General features: G+C 40.1%; 5 protein-coding genes across 8 annotated transcripts; all 5 read left to right on the top strand.

The window, feature by feature from the left end:
* The first annotated feature begins 320 nt into the window (after positions 1–320).
* Positions 321–3,197, top strand: LOC137965844 (protein CLMP1-like). The gene is made up of 2 exons (XM_068812209.1): positions 321–441; positions 573–3,197. Exon 2 carries the CDS (start codon positions 573–575, stop codon positions 2,913–2,915), a length of 2,343 nt encoding a protein of 780 aa, XP_068668310.1. The 5' UTR covers positions 321–441; the 3' UTR covers positions 2,916–3,197.
* Positions 433–11,311, top strand: LOC137965845 (NEDD8-specific protease 1). Of its 4 annotated transcripts, none has more exons than XM_068812211.1 (3): positions 5,097–5,241; positions 5,429–5,496; positions 10,374–11,311. In XM_068812211.1, the coding sequence occupies exon 3, from the start codon at positions 10,407–10,409 to the stop codon at positions 11,097–11,099; it is 693 nt and encodes a 230-aa protein (XP_068668312.1). In that variant the 5' UTR covers positions 5,097–5,241; positions 5,429–5,496; positions 10,374–10,406; the 3' UTR covers positions 11,100–11,311. The 4 variants fall into 4 exon arrangements, with proteins under 4 accessions (XP_068668314.1, XP_068668312.1, XP_068668313.1 ...); XM_068812212.1 differs by lacking the exon at positions 5,429–5,496 and adding an exon at positions 9,524–9,620; XM_068812213.1 differs by lacking the exons at positions 5,097–5,241; positions 5,429–5,496 and adding an exon at positions 433–441.
* Positions 7,066–9,671, top strand: LOC137966243 (pentatricopeptide repeat-containing protein At3g61520, mitochondrial-like). Its single transcript, XM_068812810.1, has 3 exons — positions 7,066–7,486; positions 7,602–7,815; positions 9,524–9,671. The coding sequence occupies exons 1-3, from the start codon at positions 7,066–7,068 to the stop codon at positions 9,669–9,671; spliced, it is 783 nt and encodes a 260-aa protein (XP_068668911.1).
* Positions 11,312–14,759: 3,448 nt separating the features above from the next.
* On the top strand, positions 14,760–16,538 carry LOC137965999 (1-aminocyclopropane-1-carboxylate oxidase-like). Its single transcript, XM_068812429.1, has 3 exons — positions 14,760–14,942; positions 15,053–15,285; positions 15,671–16,538. The coding sequence occupies exons 1-3, from the start codon at positions 14,838–14,840 to the stop codon at positions 16,287–16,289; spliced, it is 957 nt and encodes a 318-aa protein (XP_068668530.1). The 5' UTR covers positions 14,760–14,837; the 3' UTR covers positions 16,290–16,538.
* Positions 16,539–20,896: 4,358 nt separating this feature from the next.
* Positions 20,897–21,235, top strand: LOC137966244 (probable E3 ubiquitin-protein ligase LUL4). The gene has a single exon (XM_068812811.1). The coding sequence runs from the start codon at positions 20,897–20,899 to the stop codon at positions 21,233–21,235; it is 339 nt and encodes a 112-aa protein (XP_068668912.1).
* The last annotated feature ends 1,088 nt before the right edge of the window (positions 21,236–22,323 follow it).

Here is a 22,323-nt window from a genome sequence, read left to right on the forward strand (position 1 = left end):
ATAAAAAAAATAAAAAAATTCAAAATAATATCACATATGTATGCATTAAATATATAAAAAATTATAGAACAATTTTTTTTAAATTTAAGTTATTTAATTTAAATTTGGTAAAGAAATGAAAGTTGAGTGTATCTAAAAAGAATTGATACCCGCTGGAATTTTTTTTTCTGTAAGCTTAAAATTATGGCCCATGTGGTTATTGGGCTTCCTGGATATGTTTGGGCCAACAATGAAAGCCAACAAAGCGCCAAAATCTAGACTTTCCCGTCTGACTGGAACCCGCCAATGCAAATCTCCATCCATTTTTGGTTGGTGTCTCTGCTACGGTTTAGGGTTTCCTGTCTGCTCTTTGAATCTCAACAGCAGCCAAAGCACTCGAAAAGTAACCTACCTGGTTTTATCACTCACAGTCACTGTAAATAAAGAGGTGGAGCTTCGATTGTAAGCGTTTTCCTTCTCTGCAATCTCAAATGAAGCATATTTCTTCTCTTTAATTCGTCGAACACGGCTTGTTTTTGCTCGTCTTCGCTCTGCTTTTTTCTCATTTTTTGTTTGTTTTTGGCGGGCGAGAGATGGGAAAGTCAGGGGGCAGGAGGAAGAAAGGTGGGAACTCCGCCCCGTCGGACGCCTCTCATCCTTCTCCCCCAGCTGCCAATGGTGTGGATTTGGACTCCCCCCTCTTTCTGAAACGTGCCCACGAGCTCAAGGAGGAAGGGAACCGCCGGTTTCAGACCAAGGACTACGCGGGGGCGTTGGACCAATACAACAAGGCCCTGCAGCTCACCCCTAAAACTCATCCAGACAGGGCCGTTTTCCACAGCAACAGGGCTGCCTGTCTCATGCAAATGAAGCCTGTTGACTACGACACTGTTGTGTCGGAGTGCTCCTTGGCTCTGGAGGTCCAGCCACGCTTCGGTCGAGCTCTTCTCCGCAGGGCCCGCGCATACGAGGCTCTTGCTAAGTATGATTTGGCTTTGCAAGACGTGCAAGCTCTCCTTGTTGCGGATCCCAACCACCGTGATGTCCTTGAGATTGCCGGACGGCTCCGTGTTGCTCTGGGGCCTCGCAATGAGGCCCAGCAGGACTTGCAGAGCCGCCCATCTCCGGCAGCTCTGGGGGCCTCTGCTGTACGAGGAGCTCCAATTTCTGGCCTTGGCCCTTGCTTGCCTGCTCGTCCCGTGCCTAAGAAGACTGCCCCCTCCGGCAGCCAGGCTACTGCCAGTAGTAAGCCTGATAAACCTGTATCCCAAATTCAAGAGCAGTCCTCGCTCAAAACTGTTTCGAAGCCTTTCAAGCTTTCTTCAGAACCGGTTTTAGTCTCCCCTCGCCACAGCAATAGTAAAAACAGTAAAGACAACTCACTGCAACGTTCTGTCCTTAGAGCAGCTTCAGTTTCAGCTACAACTATATGGAGGCCTCTGAAGCTTGTCTATGACCATGACATAAGACTTGCCCAAATGCCTGCAAATTGCAGTTTCCGTGTTTTAAGAGAAATTGTTGCAAAGCGGTTTCCGTCCTCTAAATCTGTTCTTGTCAAGTATAAGGATATGGAAGGAGATTTAGTAACCATTACCACCACGGAGGAACTTAGATTAGCAGAGTCTTCTGCTGACCATCTTAATCGTGAGGAGAAACCTGAAGGATCAGAAACAGGCAAAGATGACCTGCTTATGGTTCTAAGATTGCATGTTGTGGAGGTGGACCCAGAGCAGGAGCCTGCTTTAGTTGAGGAAGAGGAAAAGCCTGCAGCTGTAGAGGATGAGGGAGTCAAGGTTGATGAGAGTGCGTCTCATTGTTCTGCAGAGGACTCAGTATCTGGAGGCATGGAGAATGAAGTTGCTGTTCCCAAGGCTGGCACCGAGGAGGAAATCCAGAAAGAGAAGATTGCAGACAGTGTTAGCAACAATGTTGAGTGCAAGGAAGTTGAAATTGATGATTGGTTATATGAGTTTGCCCAATTGTTCCGAACTCATGTGGGGATAGACCCTGATGCTCATATAGATTTACATGAGCTAGGAATGGAGCTTTGCTCAGAGGCATTAGAAGAAACTCTCACAAGTGAAGAAGCCCAAAGTCTTTTTGAAATGGCTGTGTCCAAATTCCAAGAGGTTGCAGCCTTAGCCTTCTTCAATTGGGGGAATGTACACATGTGTGCAGCAAGGAAAAGAATTCCATTGGATGAGTCTTCACCAAAGGAAGTAATGACACAACAGCTTCAGAATGCTTATGACTGGGTTCAAGAAAGGTACTCCCTTGCTGGCCAGAAATATGAGGAGGCCCTACGAATTAAGCCTGATTTCTATGAAGGTTTGCTTGCATTAGGACAACAACATTTTGAAACTGCAAAACTGCAATGGTCTTTTGCATTGGCAAATAAGATTGACCTGACAAATTGGGATTATGAAGAAACAATCAAGCTTTTTGACAGTGCTGAAGAGAAAATGAAGGCAGCTACTGAAATGTGGGAAAAAATAGAAGAGCAAAGAACCAATGAAGTGAAAAACCCTAATGCAAGCAAAAGGGATGAATTACTAAAAAGGAGGAAAAAGCAGGCTGTGGGTACAGATGGTCAGCCCTCAGGAGAGGTACTGGCAGAATTAACGGCAGAAGAAGCAGCAGAAGAAGCAGCTGTCATGAGGTCCCAAATACATCTTTTCTGGGGTAATATGCTCTTCGAGCGTTCACAAGTGGAATTCAAACTGGGTCAGGGTGGTTGGAAGAAGAATCTTGATGCTGCTGTTGAGAGGTTTAAGCTTGCAGGAGCTTCTGAAATTGACATCTCAGTGGTTATTAAGAACCATTTATCTAATGGGGTGGGAGCAGATGGTGACGAGAAAAAGACTTCTGCTATTGGAGTGGATGGAATTAAAGTAAATGGAGAGCATGAGGTCATTAGCAATATAGCTGGTACATGAAACTGGAAACTGGCAAGAAATCGGTTTCATTGTTCTACTTTCTGTGCATTGGTTCAAGATTGGAGTGTTGCCTGTTTTCAAAGGGTTTCAGCTCTAGATGATGTGACTAATGGGCATGCAAATTTTTAATTGTTCTCTTAAAGAATGTGCCATTGCTAGAAAGGTTGTGTACCTAACAGATTTTGAATATAACATTTCCTCGAGCAACATTAGAGTGAGTTTTGCCTTAAATTTATCCATGATACCAGTTGCATCGTATAATGCAGACACTTGATTTACTTTCACTATTCTTGGCAGCTATTCCAGTACTTCATAAATCTGCTCTTGTAGAGTTCATTTTCTTAGATAGCTTAGTGAAACCTTTTCCTTTCCTTTTGAAACTTTGTGGAAGTTTTATTGCCAAGAGATAATAGACAGAAGCTATATATAGCTTAACCAGGGGAAAGCGAGAAGGAAAAAATAATATTTTACAAACCTTACTCAAACCTTGAAATTGGTAATTTGCCCGTTTCTGATATATTTCATTTTACCCAAATATCGGAATGCTTGTGTACATAAGTTCTACTTAGTCCTTATTATTCCTGTAAAGAAAGGGAAGGCTCTATTTATTAGCTATTCAGATGTTTAAGAGCTGGAACAACAAGCATCATCTATTTTGTAATTTATATAATTTAAGAATTTTGAGTGCAGATCATGGAATAGACTCTAATAGCATTTTTCTTTCTGCTTATGTAGAAAAATAAAATGCTTAAGCATAACAGTGCTCCAATAAATTCTGGACCTTGCTAATATTTGTGTAGGAAGGTTTGGAAAACATTGGATAGGAGTAATGGATTGCTAAATCCAACTCAATCTTGGTGACCTTTAGGAACAAGGCTATTACCTACTTGTTTGTAAAAAGAAATTCTTTTTGACAGAGAGATTCAGATCCGACGCAGCACATGTGTTGACCTAATAATTAATTGATTGATACTTTACAATCAGAGGTGACATGATTAAGGCTTCATATGGAAGTCTGTTTTTGTGCTAGAAGAATGTGCATACATGTGTATAATGCACTCAAATACCTGCTTCTTATAAACTTAGCTGAATTTGCATATTTTGCATCCAGTTAATTGGGTTCTAGACAGCAACTTTATTTGGAAGTGTGGGAAGCATTGGAATGTTGTCCAAATGTAAGAATGGGTTTGTGGACATTGACTTGTGAATGTAGCTGTGATTTTCAAGAACTGCTAAATGCTTTATGGTTTCCCAGTGGAGAGCAGAAAAATTTCATTTGTTGTTTGTTAGAGGCAGAGTGGGCTTGTCCACCACTGCCCTCAAGTAGAAAGCGATTAGATATAAAAGCTTTTATTGAGGTGAAATGTGGTAAGCTCTCTGATCAACTTTAAGGTATATGGGATGTGAGTGCAAATATGTAATCAAGGAAACCAACTGTCTCTGTGGTGGCAGCATTTAAAGAGACCTGATTTCTCCCACAGAGTTTGATATTCAAGTGTAGCCAGTGGAGCTGAAATAGAACTTCAATCGACGGAGGCGGATTTCTGTGACTTGAAATTGTTGTGACTGTCTTTCTTGTTGCTTCTTTCTTGAAACCTTGGAGCTGTGTGCTTTGTTTCTCAGATATTATGGGTACTGATTTAATGGAGGGAATTTTATCTTATTCGATGGTCTTGTGCAGACGGAGGAGTGGGGTTCAGATTTGTGAATGCAGGCAATAACCAGGCAAAGCAGTCAGTTCATTTGACAAATAGAGTCGATGGATGCTCTGTATTAGTATCCACCAGAGAGGTGATTTTGAAACTGTGTATATGTGACTGTTTATTTTCCTCTCAGAATGGTGATAATAGGGTTTTCATATTTATTCAGAATGACGACAATCCTGTTGCTAAACAAAAAAAAAATGGACTTAAATCCAAGTGGACTGGACCGAGTGACAAGTTAAAAGTTAAAACACTATCTATGGTAAAAAAGCCCACTCACCTTATTCGGCCCTACTTAAGGGACTATGACTGGCTCTTATCCACATATGCGCCACATAGACAATTTCTCGTACTGACACGTCAGTTACTAATTCCACATTTAGTGTACGTGGGCATACACGTGGAGCTAGGCACATCTCTGTCGTTTATTGATTAACGTAGTAATAACGAATTTAGTGTACGCATTTGATGACCGATGTCGATATCCTCCATATTCGAAGTGAAATAGAAACTGTTCCCCCTCCTCCTCGACGTGCAGTGCAGTCCCCCTTCGCCACCCTCTGCTAGTTATTGACACCACCGGTACAGCAATAAACCAAGAGATCAACTTCTGTCCGTCTTCTGTGAGTCTGCCCTGTTTACATTTCGTTTATTTCTTATTCTTCTTTATTCATTTACCTGTTCCCACTCTCTCATAATCTCATTTTTGTTTGTTGTTACGGTTTCGAAATTGCTTAAGTTCTCTACTGCTCTTATTTATCCATCCCCTTATAAATCTATCCGCTTTTTGTGCACGTTTGTGCCTTCTAGGGCTTTGTGTTGTGGCAACCGAGTTCTTTAAGTTACCCTTTCTCGTTTACGGTTGCTGGGAAATCCAGGTCTATGAGTTCTCCATAAATCTCGAAGTTTTGTTCAGTGTTTGATTGATTCTGTACTCGTTGGTTTTAGTTGCTTTGGGATACTTTCATACAAGTGTTTAGCTGTTGCTACTTAGTTGAAGTAACTTCGCAGTGTCTAAGTACTTCACAGTTTTTTAGGTTAGAATTGTGCTCAGGTGTGCGTTTTAGACACTTCCAGTAAGCTTAAATTTATCTTATTTTGTTTCCCATTTCCGTTTCCTATTCTGGTTACTTTCGGATAAACTTGTAACTGCATCGTATGTTACCCATTGCTCGCCTTTGTCAACTCCAACCTTGTCATAGATAAGTTCTTCACCAAGGTGATACTACCTTACGATTGGGAGCAGCTTTCCTCCTGTTTTTATCACCTATGATCTTCATGTTATGGTCCTCAGTTTTTATCAAATCATCTCAAAATCTCTTTTTCTTGCGTGCATGATAATCAAAATTTAAGATTTTATGCAACGGCAGAAAAGGGATTTTATTTTGTTTTCTATTTTATAGCTGCAGTGGATTTTGAGTGATTGAGCTGCACCACAATTAGATGAAAAATTCATCATCAGATTAATTGAAATGAGTAGGGCAGCACATTTACTCAGCCAGCTTTTAGTACCCAAATGCTCAGAGACAACCCTTAGAAATCTGCAGTTATAGTTGTAGTTGCATCACCACTGCTCCTACCAATGATGTCCCGGTACCAACAGCAGCTGTATCCAAATTGGTGGCAGATGTGAGTGCACTGACAGTGGCAGTGTTGCACCAGGAGGACGACAAAGAGTGGAATGATCAAGTTTTGATTCATATAGTGTCCTCATCTGCTCTATTCACACAGGGTCATCTCCTTGAGGTCATCCCTGGTCTTTACAATGCCAAAAAAGCCATTAAATTCTTTGAATGGTGGTCCTCTACTGCTTAAGAAAAGCAGCCACAAGCTATTGCTCTTCAGGGTCCTACTGCATATGAAGCCATGTTTGAGCTAGCCAGCAGACAGCAGTCTATCTCCCACCTCTGCATTTAGCAACTCATTAGAAATACAGGGAGCAGGGCTTCTACTTCTCCACCACTTCTGCCTCCCTAATTGTGCGCTCTTTTGCTCATGCAGGATTAGTTGATGAATCCAATTCAAGTCTTCCTCACTGACATTCGTCCACAGTCCCTTAAGACCTACCTCTACAATGACATTCTTGAAGCACTTTTGCTTTCACCTTCCAGTGGTGGGTCACTCTCTCACAAGTCATGCAGCTGATCTTGTTCGTGAGAGAATCAAAATGCCAGCTCAATCATGTGACCTGCTGCATTCTTCTTTCTGCTTTCCTCAAGGGAAAAAATGGAGGAGGAAGCAATCAGAACGATGTTATAGTGATTGACCTCCTCCTTGAAGTGGCAAAACTGTGCGAGCCATTTCCTAATTTGTTGCAAACTCTGCAGAAGTGGAAATACCACCAAGGTTTGGAATGTCCTGCACATTCTGAAGGATAAGGGTCGCCCCATTCACATACCTTCTTTCAATGCCCTTGTGACTGGCCTTGGCCAAAATAATGATTTAAAATGACGAATCAGCTTCTAGCCGAGATGAGGGACATGGGTGTCAAACCAAATGTCGTAACATTTGGGATCCTCAAAAATTATCTATGCAAGTCTTGCAGAGTTGATGAGGTCTTACAAGTCTTTGATAAAATGACCAGGGATAATAATGTTGGGACCAAACCAGTTACTTTAATTTTCAATACTCTCATTAATGACCTCTGCAAGGTTGGCAGACCAGAAGAAGGTCTTGTGTTGCTAGACAAAATAGGATCGCTCTATGGAAGTTGTTCCAATACAGTCACTTTTAACTGCTTGATTGATGGGTTCTTCAATGCTGGTAACACTGATGAATCTTTCAAACTGTTTACTCAAATGATGGAACTAGGGATCTCTCCAAATGAGATCACATTAAACACCATCATTGATGGAATGTGCAAGCATGGTAGGAGTAGTACTGCCATCAACTTCTTTCATGAGAATGTGCACTGCTAAGGGTTTAAAGGGCAATGTCAACACTTGTACTATAATTGGTACATTTCTTCAAGTTAATAATGTAGATAGAGCAATGCAGTTATTCAGGGAGATGATTAATAATGGCCTTTCTCCAGATTCCATAACATATTTTACTTTGATTTCTGGGTTGAGCCATACTGGTAATCTGGAAGATGCATGCTCTGTTGCAATGGCAATGAAACAAGATGGGCTTTATCTTGATGTAGATGCTTACAATGTCCTCATCAATGGACTTTGCAAAAAGAACAAATGGATGAGGCATACGAACTGCTCCAGGAAATGGATAATGGGGGTGTCAAACCCAACCGAGCTACATTTAACACTCTGATTTCTACTTTCAGTAAGTCTGGTGATTTTTCAATGGCGCATCAGCTGATGAACAGTATGGAGGAACCTTCGGTTGTTACCGACGGTGATTCGATGATATTTTGAAGCTGACAAACTTGTTGAACCCTTGAAACTTTTCACGGGCATGAGAGTACCACCCAATACTGTGATATACAATATTATGATTGATAGTCTCTGCAAAGGGAACAAAGTGGATTCTGCCCTTTAATCTTATGGATGAGATGCTAGTCAAGGGAGTCCTACCTATTGTTGTTACTTATAATGCCATGTTTAAAGGTCTTCTAGGGACGCATATGTTGGAAGAAGCACTTGAGCTAATTGATAGGATGGATAAACCCTATATCTGATGCAGGACAAATACACAAGTTTTAATTAACATGTCAGATCGTTGATTAATTGGCTTCATGTAGAGAAACAGAGAAGAAGAAAAAGAATTTAGAAGTGGTGAGAGGAAAAATTAAGGAGAAGAAGAAGAAGAAAGGGAAGGGAGAGAAGAGATAATAGCTGGAGAATTTTATTAATCCATCTTCAATGTGCAGTTACAGCCTATTAATAACTACTTTGAAATTTAAAACTCAAAACAGATAAGCTCAATATCTGATAAAATCTAGTAAAATCAGGAAAGATAAACTAAAAATAAAATAAAACAAAATAAAAATTATAAAAATAAATAATTTCAACCATAATTGGTGGGTCCACTGGAGCCCGATGGGCATATGGTGTCCCCACCAATATCACTATAGAAATTCTTACTTAGTGGCTGTCAGTTGTTGGTGAGACTTCCAGATTGAGAGACTTTCTTCATGGCCATGAGGATTCTCTCTCATGTATGTAGTAAGTGTCTGTCCTCATGTGCACATCTTCCTTCAGACGTTTGTTCTCTTCATTTGATGCAAGACTCAATAAGCAACTTAGAACATCTGCTTGTTCAACCGGAGTTCCACAGGGCAAGACTCTAAAAGGTTGTTTATGATATTCTTTCTTTCACAGGCTTCCTCTTTTGATTTGGGTTAAGCACTCAGATTGAATTGCCCCTGAAATATTGAAATCATCCAGTTGTCCAAAATCTTGATCAAGTTTTATACTCAAGAAAAATTTCCTTTTTGTCTTTGAAATTGAGAACTTTAGTTATGATAAGAACTACACGGTGGCCAAAGTAGGTGAGCATTCATGCGGCATCATCAGAGTCTTGAAGATTCAAGGTGGCTTTTTAATCAAGTGCTGATGCAATGAAACGAAATCGTGAGCAAGTAGTTTACAGACTTAGTCTAACATCTTCAGTGCTCATTACAATGTTCAAATAAATGATTTGCGATATGATCCATCAGTTCTCTTGGGATATATAATCCAACAACCAAGAAGTCCTTACAGTTTCCTTTGTGTGGATTATGTTACCTTTCTCAGGCAATCTTAGTCGGTAATGGGAGCATCATAGGCCTGAAAGAGAGACAAGCAATGTGACATATGAAGCTGCCAATGCCGTGTGTTCAATTCATAGGGGATTGGTCTTCAAACTACCTAACCACGATGGCAGACAAGATGCTTAACTTATTTGCATTAGCTTATTTGATGACATCAGAGTACTGAAGTATTTATTTTTGTGATCCTGCTTTTGCAGATATAGGTTCATAGACAAGAAAAAGCTTGGTACTGCACTATGGTTCCCCAGCTTGTTAAGCGACCTATCATTCCAGCATGTCGACCCAGATGTTGAGGTGAATGACTTGGTTTGGGGGCAGACCCTTGTTTCACACAGGAATAAGTGAGATAGTCTAAGTTGAGTCTGACTTGCATTGCCTCTGGTCTGACCTGGGTGATTCAAGTACGACTCCGTTGGACTCAGTCATGTCTAGTCTAGTTTAGGGTTTCAAGATAAGGCTTGACTTCAGACGGGTGAATGGAGGGCGAATAGTGTAACTTGACCAATTTCGTGTGGTAGGCTTGCAAAAGTTGACAATTGTTAGAAAAAGTTAGAGCTTTCTAGTGCATCAGCAAATTATTTTGATTTCCATTGACATCTAAGTCAATATGGATCCTTTTTAAAACCCAGGTTTATGAAGGTCATCTGTTTCATGGGGTATCAGTCCTTGATGCAAAATCCTCTGCGTCTTGACATGAATAATAGTTCCCACTGCCTGAGTCCCACATCTTTTTGCAAATTAAGGCAGAAGATGCAGGTGACAAATGGTGACCACCTAATTTAAGTTAATTGTATAGGCCTGATGTTGGTAATCTAGCTTTCTTCTTTTATCATGTTTTAAATGTGAGCATAATGATGAAGTAACACAGAGATTCACTGGAACCAGTCACAAATGAACTTGAAGGGAAAAAATAGATTAGCTATTGAAGCAATTTAAATAATTTTACCTTCACATGCCACCTTCCATAACTATGCTGTACCTCTTACTTCAAGTAAATTCTTTCTTTTGATTGGGAGAAAAATCATTTTAAATGATTATTTGATGCAGGAGAAGCAAATATACGTGGATTGCAACTTTATCATGGGTCAACCAAAAGGCGACGAGAAAGTACTCTGTTACAATGATGTTGTTCTTAGGAGATCAGACTTAGATATCCTTAGTGGCCCTCGCTTCCTCAATGATCGCATAATAGAATTCTACTTCAGCTACCTTTCTTCCAAGTACTCCTCCAAAGACATTCTTCTTGTTCCTCCTTCCATCTCATTCTGGATAACCAACTGTCCAGATCTTTCAAGTCTCAAGGATTTTATTGAACCCCTCAAACTGCCAATGAGGAAATTAGTTATCTTTACTGTCAATGATAATGACGATGTGGGCCTTGCTGAAGGTGGAAATCATTGGAGCTTGCTTGCATTTGATAGGAACATGAATGTGTTTGTACATCATGACAGCATAAAGGGATCAAATGATCGGCATGCCAAGAAACTGTACAAAGCTGTGGCAAGGTTCATGACCATCAATGATGCAGCATCTGGACCCAGGTTTACCGAAGGTCCTACACCTCAGCAGGAGAATGGATATGACTGTGGTTTATATGTCCTGGCCGTTGCTAAAGTGATATGTGAGTGGTACGAGAGTGGATGCCAGGGAAGTGGTGACCGATGGTTCACTGTTTTAAAGGTGTCGGTGGGTAGGTCTGCAGTGAGCGAGCTGCGGACTGAAATTCTGGGGCTAATTCAGGGTCTTACGGATAGTGATTGTGGTCAGCCTTAAGGGTGATTTTGCTTTACTGGTGGATTGCACACGTACAGGGCTCTCACATGGCTAGACTTCGTAGACAACATGATCTGGATATATCAACAAGTGGTGTATTTTCTTCTTTAAACATCTCTACTGAGTTGGATTGTCTAAATAAAAAAAAAAAAGACTCTATATTGTATTGTTCAAGCGTATTTGGTGCTAACAGATTATTATCTTCTATAAACTATTAGTAGAATTTGTTTTTATATTGTGAGAAGCAATCGGCTTAAGTGAAATTATGCTTGATGGTAATGATAATAACATTCTCACCCTCCTTTGACAATGGCAGAAAAGAGCGGTTTTCTGCGCTAGTACTGACTTTCACCAGTGTACGGCTCTTTTCTCTGTAAATCTCATGTGATGGGATCTTTCTCTCAGCCTTCGGTCATTTTGGAATTTAAGATTTTCAACTGTTTCAGTCTCGACAAAATAAATATTTCTGAGATTGTTTTTCTACTTTTCCACGTTGAATTTTCTTTCAGTGACTGGCAGGAACCATCGTAGTCCAATACCGGTTTATTTTTAGGAATATTTCTCAATTTGAGACTCCCACTGCCACAATCCAGAAGACTCCAAACTTGGACGCAACGGTCAGCGAGAAACAGCCATGCCCAGAGGCGACGGTCAAGGGTCCATGAAAGACTGAACAACCGGGGTTCAGATTTTCTGAGAGAAAATTAAAGGAGATGGGTAGCGTGTGGGAGAACTGTCGAACTTTTTTTTGTGTCAGGTCACAATCGAATTGAATTGAAGATTGAAAGAGGAGCCAAAAAAGTCCAGTGCGCAGACTCGTTCAGACTCTGCCGACCCAGAGTTATCATTTGCATTAAACTCGTTGCTCACTTGTCAGCAACTGAAACGTAGAACTTTCTGCGACTTCCCTTCTGCTCCTCTGCTGCCTCCGGTATTCAACTTTCAACGAACCCAACTGGACTCACTGTGCGAGAAGACAAATCAGCAGATGTGGAGAGCGTAGAAAGAAGACAAAATTCTCCTCTAATCTCGGCTCTGTATCTCTTGATCAAACCATAATGCTTGAAGATAATAAGGTAGGGTATTCAGACCATTGAATAATCAAGACCAGCTGCTTTCATTATGTTACAAAGATCAAATCTACATCATCAACTGCCTACGTCAGGTAAAAATTTTAACTTGATTGCATGACATATACTTACAGAAATTTTAAACTTATATTTGAATAAAATGCTGATGATTCTATTGTTTTCAAAGTTAAGAGCTATGTTAACACGTTTTAAACTCCCTTGAGATAACACGGAAGCAAAATATTTTTCCTTTTCGTTGTCTTATGCAGAAAGCCAAACTTTATTTGACTGAGCAATTCGAAACTGCAGGAAAAAATTGCGATTTTGTGACGGAACTTGAGATCAAGATTTTTTTTTTTTTTTTTTGGTGATAAATTTGAGGACCACATTTTTTATGAAATTTTAGATTGAGAGAAGAATAGACAAGGGAAAGGTGACCACAGCACATGCGTCTCCCTTAGCAAAGGTGATGCACACCCATGAGTTCATGTGCACCGCACAGCTTCCAAAGAATTTGCAGAAAGAGATGAGAAATGTAGGTCCTACTCCACTAGTGGTCGATCCCCTCTCCTCCACTCACCCTCCCCATGCGTCCTCCCCTGTAGTCACTGTCTGTTATGATCACCATCTTAAAGCATGGACCATCACAAAGGAATGCATTTTCCCTACAGCTCTGCTTCATTCGGCCCCTCTTAAGCATTCATTAGAACAGATTTCAGATTTTGGGTGGAAGAAAGAATAATCGTTTCTTTCTTGCAATTGTAAAGCTTCCTTTCTCTCGCTCTCTTACAATATAGAATCTCTCTCTTTCAGAGGGCTCTGGTTCTTTCCCAGTATTCCTTCTTTCGTCTTTTCAAACGGTTCAAATTGTTTGTTTGTTTCGATTCAATGTACTTGTGATTGAACCCAGATTCCATATTGCTTTTGGAATTTTCCCTTTTCCTTGTGGTTTTTCATCACGTTATTCATCTTCTGGTTTGTAGAATTTGAAATATCTAATCAGGTATAAGCTGATTTGATTTTGATTCTGACAGATTTCAGTGCATAACTTAAAAGGTGATGGCTCTAACCTTGAATAGAATAGCATCGTTTACCTCCTTTTTATTTTTTTTTGTTTTCTCTCCCACTTTTGGGAGAACTTTCTCCATCATTTGCGTCTTCTTCTTCTTTTTTTTCATCTAAAAAACAAAAGGATTTAAAGCAAAGTAAGAAATATAAGTTCTGAAAAGTCCTTCCTTTTGTATGGTTTAATAAATATGAACTCATCAAATTCATGCAAACATAGGAAAGGAGGAGGATGAAGAAAATTGGTCATTTTATATCAAATCAAGTATACTTTGATGAGTAGCAGCCAGCATGAGAGTTCTAGCTTGGAAAAAAAAAAAAAGAAGACCAGTCAAAGATTTCTAGAGCTTGCTGCAGGGTCCCATTTTATATCAACTCATCCCATTCTTTACAAACAAAAATATCACCCTCATCTTTCCCTCTCCTCTTTCTCAATTAGTTTATTCCTCACATCAGTTTAGGCAAATCTGCTCTCACGAGTAAGCCGGACTGAACACTTTCATGATTCTATCCCTTTTTATAACTAGCTTAAACCTTTTAATTATTTAATCCAACTTGGCTAGATTTGGGTTCACTTTTGCCCAATCTCGAAGTGGTAGCCACATCTACTGGAGCGAAAAAAAAAAAAAAAAAATTGTTCATACCCATCAGAGGTTCTTTAAGTGATCATGAGATATGATAGGAACATTATAAAATTAGCTATGAAGGTGTAAATTAATTGGTGGGAATGAGATCATTTGGTTGCTTAAAACTTTTCTAAAGCAGCATCTGATCTCTCTTCACTTTGGGACCACTCATGATACCTTAGTTCCTTTCTTCTCTTCTCCATCAATAATAATAATAATAATAATAATAATAATAATAATAATAAGGAGGAGGAGAAGAGAGAAAATTTCATGAAAAAAACTTGTAATTACCAAGGGACCCTTGTCGACAAGATCAACTAATAATTCGAGACAAGAAAATGTGGATTTTGAGATGGACAAGAAGATGGGGAGTCATTTTCAAATACTAGTCAGTGGGATACGTTTCTTGTGAATGAGCCTATTGTCATCTGAATGAATCCAAAGGTGTGTTCAAACATGGAAACGAATGCTCATCCAGTTTGTGAAATACCAAAAAAAAACGGTAGACTGAGGAAGGAGTCAGCCAGGCAACCGCTCTTCAATTTGGTTTTATAAGGAGAAAGCTCCATGAAGAAAACCAATGGAGGAGCAGTCAGGATGGTGGCAAGTAGAGGAAAGAGCGAGGAAAGAGAGGCTTTTAAGACGTAAAAGAAAATTAGAAGAAAATTGGAAACTGAGACCGTCTATTCATGCTGGACTCAGGCGAATGGATGACCCTGAGTCATGGGGATGTTAGTGAGTCTGCCTAAAGGGGGACCCATCCGGAAGCCACGAGGATGCTACACCCATGCCCACTTCATGGATGATGTCTTTGTCTGGACACTCACCCTTTCCGTCCAACTCACGGCTTTAAGGGCCTATAAATTGCAGACCTACCTCCCCCACATCTCAGAACACCATTTGGCACACACTGCGCTTCTTAGAGCTTCATAGAGAGCAGGTTCCAGAGAGTCTGAGAGAGACCCAGTTGAGAAGAAATGGCCACCTTCCCAGTCATCAACATGGAGAAGCTCCAGGGAGATGAGAGAAGTCCCACCATGGAGTTGATTAGAGATGCCTGTGAGAACTGGGGCTTCTTTGAGGTATATACACAAACATGGGGTGAACTCTTTTTTTTTTTTTTTTTGGAAGTTGATTGGGTTTTAGATTCTGTTGATGCTGTTGTTCTCAACGTGGGTTTTGCGATTTACAGCTGCTGAACCATGGGATCTCGACGGAGCTGTTGGACGAAGTGGAGAGACTCACCAAGGGGCACTACAAGAAGTGCATGGAGGAACGGTTCAAGGAGTCGGTAGTGGCGAGCAAGGTTTTGAAAGGAGAAGCAGAGTCTGATGTTAAAGACATGGACTGGGAGAGCACCTTCTACCTTCGCCATCTCCCCGTCTCCAACATGGCTGACATCCCTGATCTCTCTGATGAATACAGGTAAGCCCCAGAGAGGCAACAAGCAGAGCGAGCAGGCCGGCTTCCTCGGTTCCTCCCCTGCTTGCCTCTGCTGACCGCTCAGCTCTGAAAACTGCAGCACTCCGATGAAAGAATCTTTTAGTTTAATAAATTGAGCTTTAGTACCTTATCTTGTTTCTTCATTTAGAACCCACTGCCCCTGGTTCTCACGATCAATGAGTATAATTTTCTTGCCCTCCATTCTTTACTCATCATCGTTTTCAGCAGCTGAAGATTCCTACTGTTTAACTCTGAAAAGAAACTGTAATTAGGACATTAGGACATCACATCAAGAAACAGTAATTCCATAGGCTAAACATCAATGACATTGCTTTCTTTTGATTAACCAAAGTGAATGATGTATCAGGTCGACGATGAAAGAATTCGTGGCGAAATTGGAGAAACTGGCAGAAGAGCTACTTGACTTGTTTTGCGAGAATCTGGGACTGGAGAAGGGTTACATAAAGAAGGCCTTCTGCGGGACAAAAGGACCCACCTTCGGGACCAAGGTTAGCAACTACCCGCCATGCCCCCGGCCGGAGCTCGTCAAGGGACTGCGCGCCCACACGGACGCCGGTGGCATCATCCTCCTGTTCCAGGACGACAAAGTGAGCGGGCTCCAGCTCCTGAAAGACGGGGTATGGGTGGACGTCCCACCTCTCCGCCACTCCATCGTCGTCAACATCGGGGATCAGCTGGAGGTGATCACCAACGGCAAGTACAAGAGTGTGATGCACAGGGTGGTAGCGCAGACGGACGGGAATAGAATGTCAATCGCCTCCTTCTACAACCCCGGCAGCGACGCCGTCATCTACCCGGCTCCGGAGCTGTTGGAGAGAGAAGCCGCCCTGGAGCAGAGCCAAGTGTACCCCAAGTTCGTGTTCGAGGACTACATGAAGCTCTACGCCGGGCAGAAGTTCCAGGCGAAGGAGCCCAGGTTCGAGGCCATGAAAGCCGTCAACTTGGGACCAATCGCCACTGCATAATCGCCTCAAACTCGCTACACGAGATGATCTGTGATAACTGATCAGAAAAGATTTGCGACTTTCAGTGTCTGTTTTTCTTCTTTTCTAGGTCGGTGCGAGTGACTATGTATGCCAGTGTGTGAGTCTTTCTATCTTACCGCTAAAAGACGATATTTAACCGTCTCCGGAGTCTGGAGTCGTCCGTAAGAGAAATGCAAAAATGGGTCTTCTTCTATCTTTCATAATTCTATATAATATTTTATCGACTCATCAACACTACTAATCAAGACTCCCATTTTCATCTACATCCATTCCTGCTGCTCTCTCTCTATCTGAGTGTTTTCTTCTCTGCAAGCGCAAACCCATCATCTGCTGTGCCCAATCCATGACAGAAGGCGAAAAGCTTCTGGGTTCTAACTCATTTACTGCTTACAGGAGATCATAAATAATGAACGATGATCGTCTGCTTGAGCGAAGAGTGTCGGTAAAGCACCACTGGGACCGACGATAATGAGGAGAACAACGACTTGTCTGGTCATATCCTGTCACAAAGCACCAAACCAGTTAAAAAAAAGGAAAAATCCATTACTGCCTTCCACTATGCCTCCTCTGAACAGAGAAACCAACATCCCACAGAGACGTACAGTAATCAAATCTTTATCGGTGGGAAGGAGACAATGAATAATCTCATAAAAGCAACTCAACGAATTGCTACTTGCTCTATTAATTTTATTTAATCATAATTAATAATTTAAATTATAGGTAAATCTCTATAACCTTATGATTTACTAAAAAACACTTTTGCTTGTGTTAAAATGAAAAACATCTTTCAATCGAATGTAAAACAACAACCTAATGTAACTACTAAATGATTAAAATACAAAATTAAAAGTATTATTTTCAAATAAAAGAAAAAGAAATAAGACAATATTTGCCTTGATAATATAAACTGGATGAATGTTCTTAAGATTTTAGACTTGAAGCCACATGAAACACTATGGCCCAATTGATGCCTAGGAAAAGTTTAAGGTAAATGATTAAACCAATGACTAAAATACAAAATAACCCTATCGATTAAAAGTATTATTTTCAAATAAAATAAAAAGAAATGAGGACAATATTTGCCTTGATAATATAAACTGGATGAATGTTCTTAAGATTTTAGACTTGAGGCCACATGAAACACTATGGCCCTATTGATGCCCAGGAAAAGTTTAGGGAGAAAATGACTTTGACATTTCTTCTCCCTCTATACTATACTTTCAATTGTGTAGACTAACACAAAAAAAAAAAAAAAATACTTCACTTTGCATTACGCACACTAACATAAAAAATACTTTCACTAAGTAAAATTATTAAAAGGTAATCTACTCTCGAAGTGCACTAACCCCCCTACAATGAAATAGACATCAATCGTCAATTGTTCAATTAATTGATCAACCAAACAATAGGCATTTTCGAAAATGATTTCCTACATTTTTAAATGATAGTCCTTCATTTTTTATATTTTTAAAGGGAAAATATTGCCATGCCCATTCAATTACCAAAATAAGTCTCTTGCTTCTACTTAGTTATTCTTTTACTAGTTAGTAAGCAAGTTGATTATTATACGAAAAAGGGGCTAATAAAATTTTAAAAAGAATTTAAAAAAATAGAAAATTTTGAATTGGGACAATTATAGGATTCCACATTGACTAATTATTACTAAACATTAAAAAAATCCCTCTTAAGATCCATGTATGAAATTACATACTATTTGCAATCATTAATTATTTAAAATAAAATAAAAATCAGAAAAATAGGAAATTTCCAATGTCAATCTTTAACTTCTATTTTTAAATTTTATTATTCTAATTATATTAATATTTAAAAAATAATAATATAACTAACTGGGGAAGGGAAGTTCAAAGCTTGCCTCAACCCCATTAAATATGAATTGAATAACTTACAACTTGATCTTTTTCTATTCTATTTACTATCCTAAATATTCATAATTTTAAGATATTTTTATTATTTTTATTATTTTCAATGATAAAGTAAAATTAATAAATATAATGAAGTAAGTGATATTCTTGTAACTAGTATACCTTTATGAAAAAAAACAAGTTAGGCACAGCTAAAAGTCCAACCTCCTTTTTCTCTTTTTTTAAAAAATGGAATTTGATGGTTGCATCTCATCTCATATGATTTTTTCCTTAATTTTTGAAAAAGAGAATTTTCTAACATCAACAAAAAGTCATTCAAAAGCCAGATTGGTCATCTTTTCCCCTCCCATGTGTTCCCCACTATTGCACATGGACAAAGACCATCACATTCTTCTCAAAGAAATTTTCGAGGCAAATAGGAAAAGCAATTTACCTATTTTTCCTGTTTGATTACTGTAGAAGGAAAAATATTTTATGAATTTGGGTAAGACTTACCTGGTTTCTAACGAAACAAATACAAATAATCAGCCTTTCGTATCCAATTACCCGTTTATACTATGTAAACAAAGAGTTGGAAGCTCAAATGGAAGAGTCCTAGACTCTCAATGGCAGTCTCCTCATTGAAGAGGAAGAATCAAAAGAGACTACAATTTGGGAAGTATTTTTCTCAACTAATAAACTTAAAATCTATGTAAGAATGTTCTTTAACATTTCATTGCTTCTATAATCACTGCCTCTATAATCACTCTTTTTTCTCTCAATTGCACGATTCTCTGTCAAATGGAAGCATTGAGGCTAATCTCTAGTCCAATCTACTTCCTAGTGGAACAAATTTTTTACTTTTCCCTCATTTTTGTGAGTTAATTTGATCCTTTCTACAATACAAAATCTTCCTTTTTTATTTTGATAATATATTAAAATATCCATTTGCTTACCGTAAATAACGGATAAAACAAACCTGTCACATTATAGGCAGGCACGCGGCCCATTCGGAGTCAAAACTCTGTTCCAATATCCCTCACCGTCGTGCCCCACATTTTAATTTCTCTAAAATCAAACAGAGATGGAGTTGGCAGAGGCGCATTATTGAGTATTGACTTTCTTTCTTCTTCGCACGCCGATCCTCTCTGTAATCTGCTCATTGACATGATATTAGATGCTTAAAGAGGATTTGATCTTCATCATTTGCTTCTTCTTTTCATTATCTCTATCTCCTCGACATCACCTTTCTCAAGTATAAAAATGATTATAATGCAAAAAACAACAAAAAACAGATTAGAAAGAGTAATATGATGCTTATCTGTTCTGACAAATAATGGAATCCCACCCAGAGTCACCCTGCTGAGCAGCCATTCGAAAATTCATATTGTGTTTTTTCTCTCATGATATTCATACCGAAAATCCTCTCTAACCAAACATCGCTTTTCTTTATACATAGAATGGAACCACCCCTGCATTACTGGATTAGCCATTAACAAAGAGATTAAATATGAATGGAATTGTCTAGAGTTCTCAGACAACAAGAAGAGCAATTAACTATCAATACAGACAACCTGAAAATGGGAATGGGGATGGCGGAAAGTTGATAAAAAGGTCACCTGGAGAAGAATCCTAGAGCTGCGGGCCGGCCGGCCGTTTTTCTGATTTGTAAAGAGCAAGGATGGGCAAGGCGAGTCGGCGAACAAAATGACCGGAATGCTACGGCCTGCTACATTTCATATTTCTCTCAATAGATTGTAGACAATCAAATTCTTTTCTGTTTCTCTGCTCATATTTCCTCATTTTCCTTGTTTTATTTAATACTTGTTTCGATATTCAAAAATTACTTATTTGGATTGGATTTTCGGAGATTTTTTAAGCTTTGGATACGGATAAGTCCCTGCGGATGAGAAGCTTGAAAATACGAAATCAATAATGCTAAAACGGTTTCCCACTTAAAATAGCTGAGATACGTTGAAAGTTTGTCTTAAAAAAAACCCAATTTCCAGGCGCGAGTCTACTCGTCTTCCGCGTTATTAACTTCTCTTCTTCGGCAAAACAAGGAAATAGAAAAAGGGTCCCCCACATGCTTAGCCTCTGCTTCTTCCTCTTTTCTCGTCTCCTCCTCCCTCCGGCGACCGAGATCGGCGCCTTCTGATCGCAGGTAAATCAAATATGTTTTCGACCCATATCATGCTTCCATTGGAAATTTTAGGTTCTTCCTCTTCTTCTCCTGTTGTTGTTCGGTTTTTCAATCGTTAATGAGTTCACCGGAGTGAATCTCTCTCTCTCTCTCTCTCCCTTCGCTTGATGTCCATGTTCCATTCAATGGCCTCTCATTTGGTTTTTGTTTTTTGGGTTCTGGTTTATGATTTTATCTAGCCTCTCTGTATTCTTTTCCTTTCTGGGTTTCGGAGTTTGATGCCACGAGTATGCTTAGAATGGCTGACCGGCTAACCCCTTCATCTGTTTCAGGCTCTCGCCTTCGAATCGAGGTCGCCTGCAATGCAGAGGGGAGGGAGATGGAAAAGCCTCAGAGAGCGACTCGGCATGGGAGGCTGCTGCGGGAGCCTATGGGGCTTTGGAGGCGAAATGCGGATGCCTGTTAGGGAAGACAGCAGCGACGGAGAACCGGAGGAAGAAGAAGAGACGACGGAGATTCTGAGTGGAGGGGGTCAGAACGCAGTGGCGGAGGAAGACTGTGTGCAAACCAGGGGGCCAGGGATGAACCTGGCCATGGCCCTGGCAGCGGAGCGGGATTTCAGGGCGGCCGCAGAGCAGCAGAGGCAGCAGCAGGAGGAAGAGTGCGCAACGCCATTGAGGGTGTCGTTGATGAGGCTGTTGGAAGAGGGAGAAGACGCAGCGGCGGCGGAGAAGGAAGAACGCGGGGAGAGTGAAAGGAGCAGCGTTGTGTGCTGCGTCTGCATGGGGAGAAGGAAGGGCTCGGCGTTCATCCCTTGTGGCCATACTTTTTGCAGGGTTTGCTCCAGGGAGCTTTGGCTGAATCGAGGCTCTTGTCCCCTCTGCAACAGATCCATTCTCGACATCCTGGACATCTTCTAAGCAAGCTTCTCTCCCTCTCAGTCTGGGGAAATGGAACGGAGTCTAGAAAGAGGAAACAATGGTCTCCCCATGAATCATCTTCAGTAGGCGGAGAAACAGAGGAAGACCGATAAGTTTTACACCGTGAATCGGTACTCCGTGCTCGAGACGCCGTTGCCACCTTCTCTGATTTTCTTGAGCGAAGAGAGATTTGTGTAGTTTTCCATTCCCGACGAACTGACTTTTGCCAGACTTTCACAGGCGAGAGGATTAGAGAGATTGCATTGGAAGTCTTGTTCCGATTGTAATTTACTTTTCAGTTTGCTTGCTTTCTCACGAGAAGCCTCTCTGGTTTCTTATATTTATTCAAATGCCTATATAGCCAAACGTGAAGCTGATTATACAAATCTGTGGGGAAACAAAGGGAGTTCCCGGCGACTATGAAGAAAGAATGATTTTAATCCCAGCATTGAATATGCATAACAACATTTACTGTCATCAACTCTTTGAATTTTTTTGAGTTTTAAAGAAAAAAGACAAACAAAGTTTGACATATTCATATGATGCTCTTGGTCAGTATGACAACGTTCAGGAAGCTTATAATAATATAACATTACTAACTTCAACAGAAACTCTAGGATAGAATTACAGCAATTCTTTCAAGGTTGAGTCCAATTAAAGTGCATACTTGTTGGATTTCTGTTTTTCCTACAGTTCTAAAGAGCAAACTTGGTCTTTTGAATGGTTTTTCGTTCCACATCCTCTTTGGGAAAATCACCAATACAAAAATATGTGCCGACAGACATTTCACAATATAAAGGTAATCCAAAACCAAAACTGATTTTTTTTCTTTATCCTCCACAAATAATTGGCTAAAAAATTAATGATCAATAACCAGAAAACGTGGTGTTGATGAACCAAGATATTTCATCCGAGTTCTCTGTTAAGAATTGCTCCATCAAGTTTTGTGAAAAGCTCCTCAACACTGGTATGCAACTAAGAGGGGGCATTGCCTCCCCTTGGAAAGAAGAAGAAAAAGGGGATCATCCCTCCTAACCTCCTTGTAATAAAAAGGTTCTATTTGAGATAACCCACTCTCATGCAAGCAA

The sequence above is a fragment of the Aristolochia californica genome, unplaced genomic scaffold, assembly GCF_029961685.1.
Source record: "Aristolochia californica isolate CCGP_79_NKW_82.1479 unplaced genomic scaffold, dmAriCali1.0.hap1 SCAF_5, whole genome shotgun sequence".
Classification (NCBI taxonomy): domain Eukaryota; kingdom Viridiplantae; phylum Streptophyta; class Magnoliopsida; order Piperales; family Aristolochiaceae; genus Aristolochia; species Aristolochia californica.

What these genes read in the sequence shown, in the direction of transcription:
- LOC137965844 (XM_068812209.1), top strand. Translation starts at nt 573, where the DNA reads ATGGGAAAGTCAGGGGGCAGGAGGAAGAAAGGTGGGAACTCCGCCCCG.
- LOC137966243 (XM_068812810.1), top strand. Translation starts at nt 7,066, where the DNA reads ATGACGAATCAGCTTCTAGCCGAGATGAGGGACATGGGTGTCAAACCA. An exon ending in TGATGGAATGTGCAAGCATG is followed by an intron (nt 7,487 to 7,601) that starts GTAGGAGTAGTA and finishes TTAATAATGTAG; the next exon opens with ATAGAGCAATGCAGTTATTC. An exon ending in AAAAAGAACAAATGGATGAG is followed by an intron (nt 7,816 to 9,523) that starts GCATACGAACTG and finishes CTGCTTTTGCAG; the next exon opens with ATATAGGTTCATAGACAAGA.
- LOC137965845 (XM_068812213.1), top strand. Translation starts at nt 10,407, where the DNA reads ATGGGTCAACCAAAAGGCGACGAGAAAGTACTCTGTTACAATGATGTT.
- LOC137965999 (XM_068812429.1), top strand. Translation starts at nt 14,838, where the DNA reads ATGGCCACCTTCCCAGTCATCAACATGGAGAAGCTCCAGGGAGATGAG. An exon ending in AGAACTGGGGCTTCTTTGAG is followed by an intron (nt 14,943 to 15,052) that starts GTATATACACAA and finishes TGCGATTTACAG; the next exon opens with CTGCTGAACCATGGGATCTC. An exon ending in GATCTCTCTGATGAATACAG is followed by an intron (nt 15,286 to 15,670) that starts GTAAGCCCCAGA and finishes ATGATGTATCAG; the next exon opens with GTCGACGATGAAAGAATTCG.
- LOC137966244 (XM_068812811.1), top strand. Translation starts at nt 20,897, where the DNA reads ATGAACCTGGCCATGGCCCTGGCAGCGGAGCGGGATTTCAGGGCGGCC.